Raw genomic sequence first — 13,843 nt, forward strand, 5'->3', positions numbered from 1 at the left:
TCAGCTGATATTGCTAGTACATTTTGGGTTTGAGGCATTTGTATTTTCAGAGAACCATGTAAAGGCCTTTTAGTAGGATTTTGATTTTGATCCAAATATGAATTTGTTGTTTAGAAAAGCTTGTCTCAAATTTTTGGAAGGGAAGTTTTAAATGAATTGTCCTGTGGAATGTTTACAGGGCTTAGAGCCATGTGTGAGCTGAGCTTTTAATTGTAATTTTAAAAGTCACTTTTTATTTGACTTTTATTGAAGCTCTAATATAGGAGGAGATGGAAACGTTGTCCAGATTAAATTGTCTCATGTGTATGCTGAAGAAGCACTGTGTGCTGTCAGATATATTTGGAAAGAAGAACTCCTTATCAAATTCTCAGTGAGGCTTTGGTCCAGTCCAGGAAAGCTGTGTGGTTTCCAGGGCTCAGAATGTGGCAGGCTTTTGGTGCTGGATTAGAAGTATTGCCTGAGTCTGTGCTGAACTACTGCAATTGAAACACCCTGGAAACTCTGAAGTCAGCAGCACTGTGATCTTTCTGTGGGGAAGAGCAGGGTGAGTTTCTTTTTAAACCCTTAGGCATCTGTGGGGGAGAGGGGGAGCAATCTGCTAGTGATCCCTACCACGTAGCATGTACGATTTCATAAGCATGCCCCCTAAACCTGAGGGTTTAAGTAGCACAAGATCAGAATGGGAATGCGGAATGCTGACCACATACCTCTTTAAATGGATAGTTGTCGTTCTTGTTTGTTTTGTTTTAACAAAAGAAAGAAGGGTTGAATTCAGGACATTCAGGACATGTATTCAGAAGAATACAGAGTACCTAATATTAGATGTCTTTATACAGAACTCTGTAAAGGCATTGTGGCACCTTTAAGTCTGTGTATCTGTCCTGAAGACTTTGTAACTGAAGGTCCTTCCTTGTCATTGACACTGTTCTGGCACACCCTTTGGGAACTAGAAGCTGAGCAACTGGCTGTGCTCATCCATACAGATCAGGATCCGGGCCTAGTACTAAAATGAGATAGTTCCTCAGCAAAGGAAGAAGAGCAAGGACAGTTAAAATCCTTGCTCTGAGTCACTCACATGTATGGTGAGAATTGGACATGTCTGTACATGCTGTTCTGGAATAGCTACTCTGAAACATTCCCTCTGATATAATGATGATTTGTTAGGGTTGGCTGAACCCACTCTCAGCCAGAATTCAGCAAAACACAGAGCTCTTATCCTTCACTTTCAAACTGCTCTTGTATGGTGCTTATTTGGAAGCAGCTTCCATGCTTGAAATCTCATCCTGCATTACTCTGCCTTCCATCTAAGTGTGAACAAGAACTTGTGAATAAGAGTGTTACGAGACGTGTGCAACAGAAGGGCTTAGAAGAAAAGCCAAAGTACATAGAAGAAGGCAGGGAAAGAAAGGAGAAATGAAGTCCAACTTGAGGGATTGACTTGGGCAACCACAATAGTTAAAACACTCAAGACCTTGCTAACCTATATTTCATTTTCAGGAGTATATCTCAGCTGCACGTCAATGGGCCCAGGGTCCTTTTGAAAACCTCATTCACTTATCTCCCTTCAAGTCAGAGGGCTGAGTCTGAAAAGCATATTTGAGTTATAAAAAGGAGGGTGTGGAAGGGGAGAATACATTTTTGCAGGGGTAATGCAGAAAAACCTTACGTTTGTATCAAACACATGTGACTTCATAATTTGTTTGGAACTTGCTCTGAAGTATGAAAAAACGCCAAAAATATGTTTTTACATTCTTTTACTCAGCTCCTTTGAGGATGTTGGAACATTACCCTCCCCACCCCCTTACTAATTTTGTCAGTCACAAGATGGACAGAGGCCATCTTTCTATTTGTAACATAAACTACATTGATAGCAATACTCCTTTCTCTATTTACACCAATGACAGCACTTGTGAGAGCTTAGCAAACACCTAACCTTGTGTTGTCATATCATTTCATCATAATGAGGTATTCAACCAGTTAGATGTCTATTAAAATGTCTAATAACCCCACCCTTCTTCCTCAATAAACTCCTTAAACAATCATAGAATCATATCATAAATCACAGATTGGTTTGGTTTGGAAGGGACCTTAAAGCTCATCCAGTTCCAACCCCCTGCCACGGGCAGGGACACCTTCCACTAGAGCAGCTTGCTCCAAGCCCCATCCGGTCTGGCCTTGAACACTGCCAGGGATGGAGCAGCCACAGCTTCTCTGGACAACCTGTGCCAGTGCCTCACCACCCTCATAGTGATGAATACAAGCAGAAGGATGCTGTCAAAGTTACTGATACAAAGTTAGTATTTCCTACCATGTATCAATGTAATTAGTATACATTATAGGATAAAACAGTGCATAACTTCAAATGTACTGTGGTGCTTGAACTGTCTTGGGATTCCCCTGCTCAGACACAAGGACGTGAGAATGACAAGATGGACACATAAGGAGACAGTAGGAGAGATGAGGAGACTGACAAACTGAATGTCCAAAGGAGATGAGGAGAGCCAACATGGAATTGTTTCACTGCAGACTGCAGTCAGTTTAACGCTTTCTGGCAGAACACCTCAAAGCTCCTATGAAAGGGTTGGGTAGTGAGTGCTGAGCCACTCCTAATAAAATGGAAATGAATGTTCTGCACTGTATGGGAAAAGATTAAAATGCCTTAACTCCTTCTTACCATGTTTCAATACTGCCTGCTATCTGTCAGCTGCAGAAGTCAGCCCCTCACCAGGCTGCTCTGTATTTGGTAGATGAACTATTTTTAAGCCATGAATAATGCTTGGCACTCAACACCCACCAGTGATATCCTATAGCTGTCACTAATGATGAGTTTGGCACTGTAGCTCAAAACCATGGAGTGGGTGCTACTCAAATTTAAGGAATTCTTCATTTTTTCAAGTATTGTCCAAAGTTCATTTGGTTCTGTTGACTAAAGGGGGGTGAGGGGAGGAAGGAGAAGAGAAGAAAGAGGGAAGGTAGAGTTTGCTGAGTATCCTTAATTGGTATTAGGGAATTCTATGCTGGGAGTGCCTCTGAGGTCTGTGTGGGAGCACTTGTCTCATCTACTTTGATTAAGGATCTTCCCAAAACATGTTTTACATCATTTTTTGTGTTTGAAGGCTAAAAAAGGCAGCACGGAGCTCTTGCAGTGTGTGGGCTGTGCCTTCAGGTTGTGCCTTGTGCAATCCTTGGTATGAACCTGTCTTTTATATGGTAATTTGCCATATACCCAATTGCTGTCAAACAGGGAGTATCTCTATGACGTTTTTGATGTGTAAAACAGTTCCAGAGTGGAAATGCTTAAGGGTGGTAAAAACTTTTGCTTTTCAAATATCCTGTACTATCTTGACCTTATCAGTTGGCAGGGTCTGATACAGAAGGCCAAGCTTCATTCCAGTTGACTTTCTCAGACTTGTTTTCTTCTGTTCTGATTTCTGCCATCCTTCCACATGTATGAGGTGATTTGTTGTGGTAGGATCTACACACCTTTGTGCAGGGTTTAACTTACCCTGTTTCTGAGAGATGGGGTTTGCTAGAGCCAAGGACTCTTTGGGAGAGTTGAGGCAGCCTACTGAGTGTTTATGAAGGTAAGGTGGAGAAGTACCTGGTGTAAGGACTGAAATGGTGGGCAGTTCTTGAGATAGACCATAATATTTCTTCCAATTCCTGCTTCCCAGGCATGAGTCCATCTCTGCCCTGTCCTCTGCACCTGCACTCTCATCAGACAGCGACAAGGATGGTGAAGATGAAGGGAATGATGAAGATGAGCTGCGTGGGCTGCAGTCGTTCCATGTTCAGTCCAGCTGCAACACTGACAGAGACTCAGGTATAAAAGGGAGAGGGGCATGTGCAGAGATGGAGGAAAATGGCATGAATGTGAAGTGGGAGATGAAACACACTGGCTTAGGGATAACAAGATATGGGCAGAAGGAGAAAGACCAAGACAGAAACAGACGGATTGATACCAATGAGAAAAGTGGAGTTGCCCATCCCTGTGTCTGAAGAGGGATGTGTTTTGGTGTTCTCTGATTAGAGATCAGTTGTTAAATTGCCAAGTTTCTTGCTTGTTCCAACTGGCCAAATAAAGTCTGAGTTGGTGTCCTTGCTTGGGTATACAAGCTGCTAGAAATCCACAGAAATCAAAAGGTACCTCATGGAGGATTCTGGAGATGTCTGATAAAACTCACCATGGCGATTGCCATTGCTGACTGGTGGTATTTTTGCCACTGATATTAGTGTTTTGAAGCAGATTTTTTCCTAAGGCTTTAGTGGGCCATTGCCCTATGACAAGCATTCTGCAGTGGGTCTGTTGAGTAAGCAAAAATCTTATATAAAACAGTACACCTCCATTAATATTGTGTAGTAGTCTAGGAAAGCATGTGTTAGCAATGCCTGCTGGTTCAAAAAGTGTAGGAATGCTGCCTTTGAGGAAAAATGAGATAGGAGGTCTTTAAAAAGCTGAACTGCTGGTCAAAGATATCAACTAGGTATATATCTTTTTGCCATTCCAGATCCAGACCTTACCCTTTCAAGAAGCCTTTCCCACTGGGAAATGAGGAGGGTGAGTTGTTAAACCTTCAAATTGTGTTTTTTGTTATAGTGAAACAGGAAAAGAAATTCCCATGGAGATCAAAAACTTCATTTACCCTGGTGGGAAAGGTGCAGCTGCGGTGGGAAACCATTGAGAAGCCTCTCTGTGAAGAGTGACTGGAGGGTGGCAAAGTAGAGCCTAGTTTAAGAGACAGGGATCACTGGGGATCTTTACATCAGATGTCATGCTTTTGCTCCCTTATTCTGGCCTGAATCTTATGTGATACTGAAGCTGATCATATACTTGGATCTGAGTGATGCATTTAAATGTTCATTTATACAAGAAGCAGCAACATCATCTTTACTTAATGCTTTATGATTAATGGAGGAAGTTTAAGCTGTCTCACAGACAGCTTTTATGGAGATGGACATAATCATGTCTTTCTGTGGGCCTTGTGTTTCCTCTCCTGTCTTTCCATAAGCAGAAAGCTCCATCCCTAAGCCTGTCTTTGAATTTCCTTCAGGCCAAAGAGATAGCAGCAATCCAGCGCTCAGAGGCACCGATGAGCAAGATGCCTCGGCAGCGTGGGCGCTGGTCCCAGCCAACCAGCAACATAGAGATGACTGTGAAATCCATGCTCGACTTGCGTCAGTTGGAATCTTTCTCTGTTTCCCGTTCTCCAAGTCGAGACTCTCTGTCTCAGAACAGCAATGGGGATGACAGAGAAGAGCAGACGGATCTTCCTGTGCACATTAACAAAGTAAGGGCATTACAACTCTGAGGTGAATCTAATCTTGAGTGCATATGTCCTGCCTCTATTGTTACCTGCATATATTACTACCTGATGACATTTTTCATATCATTAGAAGTGGCTCTAAATGCCTTCAGAGAAGCTTGTTTAGATAATTCTGTTGTAATTAGTACTCCTGCACTGTGTGATTCTGCCATCTTAGGATCAAGGTTTCTTTCCAATGACAGGGAAGCCCTCATGTTTTTCTCTAGCTCTTTGATTATGGAAAAAAGAAGCTGAGCTCAGAATTACAGATGTGTCCCTGATTACCTGTTAGCTGGCTCTGCTGGGGTGCAGTTTCTTGACCAGTAGCCACTGAAATGTGGCTCGTATGACGCCCTTAGCTGTGGGCTGTGGTAGATTATGAAGTTCTCTTTAATCTTTATATCAATGGATCACAACAGGTAGTGTGTACTCATACCTCAGAAAGCTAATGCCTGTTTTCCAGTAGCAATCTCTCCTGGTGCCTAACTTCATTAGAATTTTTCCTTCCTGTATAACTGCATGACTGAGAAGAGGGCTGGGCTTGTTGCATGCAGTCAATCAGTGGTTTTCAGCCATGGCCCACAGCCTTCTCTGGATTATGTCTGATCAGCCTATAAGAGGTAATGGAAGAACCTGCTGCCACATGGCTTTACTCCTGATGTGTGGTCAAAGAGGGATAGGGAGTTCAGTACTTTACCAGGGAATTTTAGAGGATTGCAAACAGTTAACAACATAGGAAACTACAGCAGTAGTCTGTCAAGTTCAGTAAATAAGGAACAGGAAAGTCATAGGAGTGCTGTGTTTGCTGTTATCAGATTTCTGATCATATTCTGTGTTGTAATGCCTGCTTTCTACCTCTGCACAGCACTTGCTGCCTTAAGGAAAAGCACTGTTAATATCCAGTTTTCTCTCTTTTGAAACCAGGTTGGCAGCTCAGTACCTCCCCAAGATAACCGGTCCTGTGTGCGACCCCAGATGATTCGGCTTGTGTCTTGTGAGGAGGGGATTTTCTCTCAGGAACTGGAACCTTCTGAGAGTGAGGAATGTGTAATCTACCCTGAGCAAGATGAAATCCATCCCACAGACCCTAGCAGGTTAAAAATAAGCTCTCTGCTGTGCATGGCTTAGATGCTTCTGGTTTAGTTTGCTTGTAGCTTGTGTGGTAACTTGGATGAGTTGACTTACTGTCTGATTGATGTCAAGCATGTTTAGCTGAGAGCTTTATGCCAGCCGGATACTAAAGGAATCTGAAACTCAGAAGGCACCATTAATATAATCTTTCCTCTGAGGAAACTGCACATTAGTAGCTTCCTCCAAGTTTTTTTGTTGAATAAACAACTTGGAGCAGCCTTTTTGCTTTTTGCCTTATCTGGGTTGAAATAAGCAAGGGAAAACTTGGAAAGTGGGAAAAAACCCAACACTGATGTGTACATGGCAGTGAAATGTCTGCGCAGGAGAACTGACAGGACACTTACTCATGAGAATTTCAAACCTAATTGGGCAAGAATGTAACGAATGTATTATGGGATGACCCTGTTGTGAGAAATAGAATGGCTTGCATGAGATAGATGGAATTGAAAAGGACACTGGAGACAGCACAGACTTTTTCTTCTGCTGCTGTTTCTTCTGGTTTAGTTTTACCTCATTTAATTTCCTGTTTCCTCCTGTGCTCCATTTTTTTTCCTTCCCTGAATTTTAATCTTCCCATCCCCTCTTAACCTGATGCAAATAGCTGTTTAATTCCTCTGTCTCCTTCTGCTCTGTTACAAAGAGTCGCAGTGGGTTGACAGCTTTAAACAGGCTTTTATGCAAGAGTGCATGCCAAGGTTTTGCAGCTGAAGCTGCTAGGCTTCTCCCAGTTTCTCTTTATTTACATCTTTAATTCTATTATGATAACATTTGGACAGAGCAGACCCATGTGCTGCTCTGTCATGTAAGAAAGGGAGGCCCTGTGGTGATGTTAGATACAGACTGGACATATCTCAGAGTTTGCAAGCTGGGAGGGGTAGTTGCCATTCAGTTCCATTGGGTGACTTCTGCATCCTACCTTTGCATTGAAGTACATCTGAAACCAAAGGATTTCATAAAGTGGAAAACTGAAGTCCTCAGTTTATCAGGCAAAATAGGCAAAAGAATGGTGCTGGCATCATTTGACAAAGTAAGATTCATGAGATCACAACAGAAACGAGGAACCCTGTCCCAAAACATTGTATTTTTTATGACATTCTTCAGTAAATTAGTCTTGCTCGAACCCACAGTCTTCTCTAGTTTGCAACACAAAAGTTGCCCAAATAAGCAGGTCATAAACATGGAAAAAATAGTGTATTAGGGCTCAAATCTATGGCAAACCGGAGTTTGTTTCATGTGGGTATTGGCCTGGGTTTAGTCCCCTTTTCATTGCAGAGACCTCTACTATTTGTTCCTCACCTGTGCTGGAAATAAAGCCAGGGCAGTGCTGTGCTGGTGCCTGGTAGTCATGGGAAACTGCCAACACCCAGAAAGACAGTCCCCTTGAGACTTCACTGTCCAAGCTTAATGAAATGCAAAACCCATACTGTGTAATGAGACAAATCAACTACTTTTTCTCTTTAAAAGCCTTACTTCTGTAATCAAGGGTGTTACTAACACAGGTAAGGCCTCACTAAAGTTAGAATGTGCTTCTTTACGTGTAAAACAAATATGTCTTCTAGTGCTGTATCTTTCCCGTCTCTTTTGTAGTGAGTTCCAGGTAAAAGCACTGCCCCACGGGAAGCTAAATAGAGGTTACCACAGTAATGGATGCCCAGACAAACACAGTCCTGACAGTGCCTGCTCTGTAGATTACAGCAGCAGTCGTCTGTCCAGCCCAGACCATCCAAATGAAGGTAAGATGCAGAGACATTACAAGTGTGATTATACATGATGTTGAACACTGCAGGACCTTGCTGGGGTGGTTCTGTGCTGTGTTTATCAGTTTCTATCCTGATCTGTAATACTTAATCCTCTTAATAAGCTGGACTGAGGTCACACTCCTATTAATCTTGCTAGTATTGCTGTAAAGATTGAGGTGCATTTCAACAGACACTTCAATGAAGCCACTGTTGAAGCAGGAGTTGGTTAAAGTGCATTTCCCGTGCACACCTTTGGTTTTCTTTTACATTGCCTAGATAAGGAGGCAGGTTTAGTATTGATTATCCTATAGGCTATGCTGCTTGTGGGATATGGTAGATTAGAGAATTAATGCTGACTGACATTTGCTTTAACATTCTAGGTTTGATTTAGCATCTTTGCTGAATGTTTGGGGTTTGGTTCAGTTTTTTACCCTGGCTAATGTTACTGTGATTATGCTGTTACAGCACTGAGGTGTTTTGCCTTTTCCCAGATTCTGAAAGCACTGAGCCGCTCAGTGTGGACGGCATCTCAGACCTGGAGGGAGAGGAAGGAGAGGAGGACGTGGCTACTAGTGTGCCAGAGGGAGAAATCCCCCAGATTCATGATCAGGAAAAGTTCCTCAAGGAGCATTTTGGGAGCCTGGGCAGCACTGATGGCAAAGGTACAGCTCTCTGCTCGGTGGGGGGGAATTTGGGATGGCATTCCAGATTTATTCCCTGTATAAATCAAATGAGGCTATAAGTTCTGCTAGGCTTTTGTGGCTGTGTGTACGAGAGGGCAAAAATGGGGTAGCTAATATAGAGGCCTAAAGAAAAGTGACATGTTAACTCCATCGGTCTGTGTGTAAGTCTGTGTGAATGAGATTGGGGTCTGTGTCAGTTTGGGTTAAGGGTTGTCCATGGAATCCTGAAGAAACATCCTCTTAGTTCCAGGCTAGCTGTGTATGAAGGTATTATACTGCGTGTTCACCCGCCATAGGTGACATGTAGTGGCCTCTAGTGGTCTGTTAAGGCATAACAAATGTCACAAAAGAAAAGGCTGAAATGCTGGGTGGAGGGAGGGAATAAGAGGAGACATCAGAGTGGCAAAGAAGCTGGTTAGTCTTTCCCGACCAACTCCAGCACAAAGCGTTTCTTTTTAGAGTTGATAATGGTTGCAGGCAGCAATATCTATGTGAGTTGTCTGGTTGCTGTTTAATTTTTAATTTCTTTTCCTCTTTTGATTGGTTTGTTTTCTGCTTGATGCCAGCTCTTCACAGTCCTGCAGGCAGGATAGGACACAAAGGGAAGCGAAAAAGGAGGAGGCGTACCCTTAGGGAGAGTAGCAGTTAAGGCACAGTAATCTAAGTAGAAGAGAAAAGGCAAAGGCAATGTGAAATGATTTCATTCTCTGTGGTTTTAGCTCAGAAAATCCCCTTGGATATGGGGGAACATTTGCTAGTCTCTGCAATAAGAAAATGCGTATGTCAGAATGTTTGTTCTGTAACTAAACTGCTCCCTTTTCTCTCCCCTTTAACCAAAATTTTAGGTGGCTCATGTAGGAATCTGGAAGGAAGTGAAAACCTCAGCATTTCCTCTCGCTTTCTTTCCCAGTCCCCGGCTCTCAGGTATGGCTCTGCTTGTTTTGGGTGTTTGTCTGTCTGTTTTTACTAATGTGAGTAGGTCTTACGCTAGGCCCTGCATCAAACTAGTTGAGCAAACTTCTGCTCTTGGTGTGCTTATGCCCAGAAAAGTGTTAGCATAGCACCTGGCAGGCTGGCTGCAGACCCTTGTGATTTGGACAGGCCATCCTGTGTCACTTCAGCTGTTATGTTTCTTCCTACAGCAATGCTGTTTTGTCCTTTTTCCTCTTTCAATGATGTACTTAATTGTTTCATTATTAATGCCTGAATTAATTAAGTTGGAGGAATTGCTCCTAATCTAATTTACTCCTCACTGTTTATACTCTTTTTGTTCTTTTGCATTTCATTCAGCTTGGACAATGAAAGTAGGCTTGTCAACTTTGCCTTTGTCTTGCAGTCCTTTCTTACTCAGCTTTGTTTCTCAGTCCCATGCCTTCACGGAGTGCTCTGGTGTCTCATAATAGCTCCATGGGGATATTATTCTTCCAATAAAACCTCAACCCTAAAACACCCCAAAAGGCCTCTCCAAGCTGTTTCCCTTGTTTAAAAGGAATCCTAACAAAACAAACAAAAAAAGCAAACAAGAAATGGGATAAATACTTTGATTGATTTGGGCTCATACATGTTTTATACAAATACTCCTTTTTTCCCCATAAATGACAACCTGAGATCTTGGCTCAAAGTAATTTCATTGTATAGGACTGAGCAGATTTGAGTACATCTTCTATGGCTCACCAGCTGTGTCTGGATTCACCATGTCAGGGAATTTTTTTTCTCACTGCTGTATTCAGCTGCTGTTGCTGCTGTCAGGAGTGCCTCTTAGTCTGTCTTGTGTTGGGACCTTAAGTATTGGAAAGAAAGCCAGTGGATAGCTAATGTGTAAGCTTCTGGAGAGTTGCAGTAGTGAGCGAAGGAAGTCACTGGTGCTCTAGAGATGTAATAAGAGAGGCAGTTTTATGTTATAAAAATCTCTGGGCTTTTAATCACTTCAGCTGTTCAAACATGCCAGATTGACAGTCGCTTCCTTTCTGAAGTAAGCCCACTGTGCTTGTATGAAGTGGAGAGAAGGAGGAAATTAGGCTTTCCTGTTGAAGATACTGACCAGGTTTCCTGGTAATTATGCTTTCAGAATGTTAGGAAAGCATAAGTATTTCCTCTTAGGTTATCTTAGGATTGAAAAGGTTTAATTGTTGGTAAGGTGAGCTGGGAGAAAAGACCTGACTTTGCCCAGTCTTCCCTCTGCCTGAAATTTTTCCTACTCTTTTGCCTTCACCTTTCACAGTGTTCTCCCTGGAAACAGTGACCCAATACTATATGTGATTGTGCAGCCTAAGGTCAAATGCCTGAAGACCAGTGCTTCAGGCTGGGTAGAATAAAGTGGTAACAGACTAAGGCATTTTTTATTTTAAAAAACCCTCCAAAACAAACAGATAGGGAAGGGCTCTTTATCCCAGAGAAACTGGCTTAATGTGCGTGCCTGTTTGTCCAGGGCAATTATATTTACTTGTTTTAACTGAGGTTTCTTTATCGTGTTCTCTAGACGATTGTCACTCTCTTCGTCAAATCTGATACTGGATTCAAAGCCCATCGAGCCGCCAACCCAGAACAGTCATTTTACACCAGATCTGTTGAAAAATGGCAGCAGCCAGCCTAGTGATGCTTTGGAGAACAACCAGCTGTTGGAAAGTGTAAATTCAAATCAGGCTCCTTATGTCCAGAAAAAACGGAGGTCAGCTTTGGAGGCCAGCAGAGTTGGTATGGCTCCTGGACGGGTTATTGCATCCTTTCCAGAAGGCCCTGTGAATGCAGTGATGAGAAAGGCACAGTCAGTTCATGACCTCGTTCATGAGGGTAAGGACACAGGCTGGGGTGGTGGTCTAAACCTGAGAATGAAATGGGTAGATTTGAGCTTGACTATAGATTCAATTGAAGCTTGTCTTTCTGCATTCTGAGCTACAGGCTTCTAGAGTCTTCTAACTCTTAGCCTGTCATGGGAAGATATTCTTGATTTGTAATGCAGATGCTGATCTCCTAATTATCAGTCTCTGATACTTGTCTGGCAGCTGCGAGAGGAGCAATGCCAAGGGTGAAATGAACTATGTGTAAAGAAATTCTCTCTTGCTGTGGGTGGTTGCTCCAGGCCAAGACTGAAGCTCCCCAGGGTGGGGAGGAAAGAAAGAGGGAAGGAGGAGACAGTAATAGGGAGCTTACTGTATCCATGTCCTCTGTATGGAAGAGCTCTGCTTTTGAAACAATCAACTTATGAACCATCAATAAGCACTCAGTTTGTTTTAAATAAAAAATAAAGCTTACCACCACAACATCATAAGTAAGTTTTTGCCTGCTTCCTCTGGCCTCTCAGTTAATGGTCACAGTGGTGTGTGGTCTTCTGGCCATACACTTAAGAACAAGTCTCTCTTACCAGGTAAGCAGGATGATGGACGGGCAAAAAAGAAAGTTGTTGAGGCTTGGTGGTATTAACCTGAAGCAGTGGTTCTGTACACCTCTCCCAGGGGCTGAGCTGAGGCTGGAGCAGCTCTGTTACTTTTCCGATTTTGGAATTCACGGCAGGCTCTTGTCTCTTTTTGGTATGTTTGTCTGTTTAATTTTTACAGATAAGGGTCCTGGAGTGATATCCTCTGCCAAGCAGCGTCCTCAGACTCTTTTGGTGGTTGAGAAGGATCCCAGACCTAACAGTTGCAGGGTGTTATCAGCTAGTATGTTGAAGATGGATGGATCTGGTGCTCTGCTGGCCAAAGATGTCAGGGCTGCAAAACCCAAGTCCTACATGAACCCTACAACCAGCTTCCGGGCTAAGATGTCAAGGAGCATATCTGTAGGGGAAAATCTGTACCTTGGTTACTCCTCTGAAATGCTGGCAGATGGGAGGACTAGCCCTCCAGTGGCAGAGAAGACACAACTTAGTTCCACAGCAGATGCTGAGAAGATGAAGCCACCGGTGAAAGAAAATGTTCCAGTGAAGCCAGCACTTCCGCCAGTTGTAAACTGCTCATCTCCCAAGTCCTTCCACAGCAAGTTGGCATCATCAAACCGAGCACATCTGATTCTTGACATTCCCAAGCCATTGCCTGATAGACCCACCCTGGCCTCCTTCTCACCCACTACTAAAACAAAAACCCTGCTTGAGCCACAGTCTCCACAGTCACCTGCTGGGGCCTGTAAAAAGAAACCTGTTTTTCCTGAGATCCGAGCCTCCAAGAAGGAGAACCTAACTGCTGGGTCTCTGGTTCCTGGTAGAGAGGTTTCAACAGGACCTACTAAGGAGAGCCCAGTGGAGAGTACAGCCTCAAGGATGGGTTGCCAGGATGAGCCAGGGGTTGCTAGTCCAAAACTGTCAGAGAGCCAGCACCCAAAATCTCCTGAGGGCGCACTGCCCAGGAGCAGGGAGCAGATCACCGGCATCGCCTGTGTGCTGGACAACCAGCCTGGACTGTGCCCCCTAGACCCCATCAGGCCGAGGTCTCCTACAGCTATAACTGCCTTGGCACAGGTCTCAGGTGTGCATGGATACCCATCTCTTATCTTCCCCCTTCTGTTTCCTGTCTTTGTGAACCGCCTCACGGTCCCATCACATTTCTTTACGTCCAGCTTCTGGCCTGTCTCGTCCTGTCTGCACCTGTCTCGTTCCATAAGCCATACCCTCAATGGTGAGACACTTCTTCAACCTGACATCTTTTTCTCAGTCTTTGATTTCCATTTTCTCTGGGTCTTATGTCTGAAAGTCCTTTTTTAGCTGAATGTTTTGTAGACCTCAGCTCACTCATGTTTGCAGGTGTACAATTAACCTGTAGGGGCTCTAACCTCTTTCAGGTCAATGCTAAAAGCTGATGTGCTGGAATCCCCATGAAGGCCAGGTTGGACAAAGCCTTGGGTGACATGGTTTAGTGTGAGGTGTCCCTGCCCATGGCAGGGGGGTTGGAACTGGATGATCTTAAGGTCCTTTCCAACCCTAACTATTCTATGATTCTATGAATGTATTGATCACATCCCCTGTGCCCCTCTCTGAGCATTTCTGACCAGCAGATGA

At 43.5% G+C, this 13,843-nt stretch overlaps 1 protein-coding gene across 3 annotated transcripts in view; it reads left to right on the top strand.

Moving 5' to 3' along the window:
* MAPKBP1 (mitogen-activated protein kinase binding protein 1) overlaps positions 1 to 13,843 on the top strand; it is a 99,160-nt gene that overhangs the window by 76,989 nt on the left and 8,328 nt on the right. Inside the window, exons 20-28 of one of the 3 annotated variants that reach the window (XM_013127716.3) lie at positions 3,675 to 3,823; positions 4,509 to 4,558; positions 5,052 to 5,288; positions 6,228 to 6,397; positions 8,022 to 8,167; positions 8,665 to 8,835; positions 9,702 to 9,780; positions 11,336 to 11,646; positions 12,411 to 13,463. In XM_013127716.3, the coding sequence (XP_012983170.2) occupies positions 3,675 to 3,823; positions 4,509 to 4,558; positions 5,052 to 5,288; positions 6,228 to 6,397; positions 8,022 to 8,167; positions 8,665 to 8,835; positions 9,702 to 9,780; positions 11,336 to 11,646; positions 12,411 to 13,463 (2,366 nt within the window). The remainder of the gene's footprint in view (positions 1 to 3,674; positions 3,824 to 4,508; positions 4,559 to 5,051; positions 5,289 to 6,227; positions 6,398 to 8,021; positions 8,168 to 8,664; positions 8,836 to 9,701; positions 9,781 to 11,335; positions 11,647 to 12,410; positions 13,464 to 13,843) is intronic. The other 2 variants (XM_005143922.2, XM_031044543.2) reach the window with 2 other exon arrangements.

Source organism: Melopsittacus undulatus, chromosome 4 (genome assembly GCF_012275295.1).
Source record: "Melopsittacus undulatus isolate bMelUnd1 chromosome 4, bMelUnd1.mat.Z, whole genome shotgun sequence".
Taxonomy (NCBI): Eukaryota; Metazoa; Chordata; class Aves; order Psittaciformes; family Psittaculidae; genus Melopsittacus; species Melopsittacus undulatus.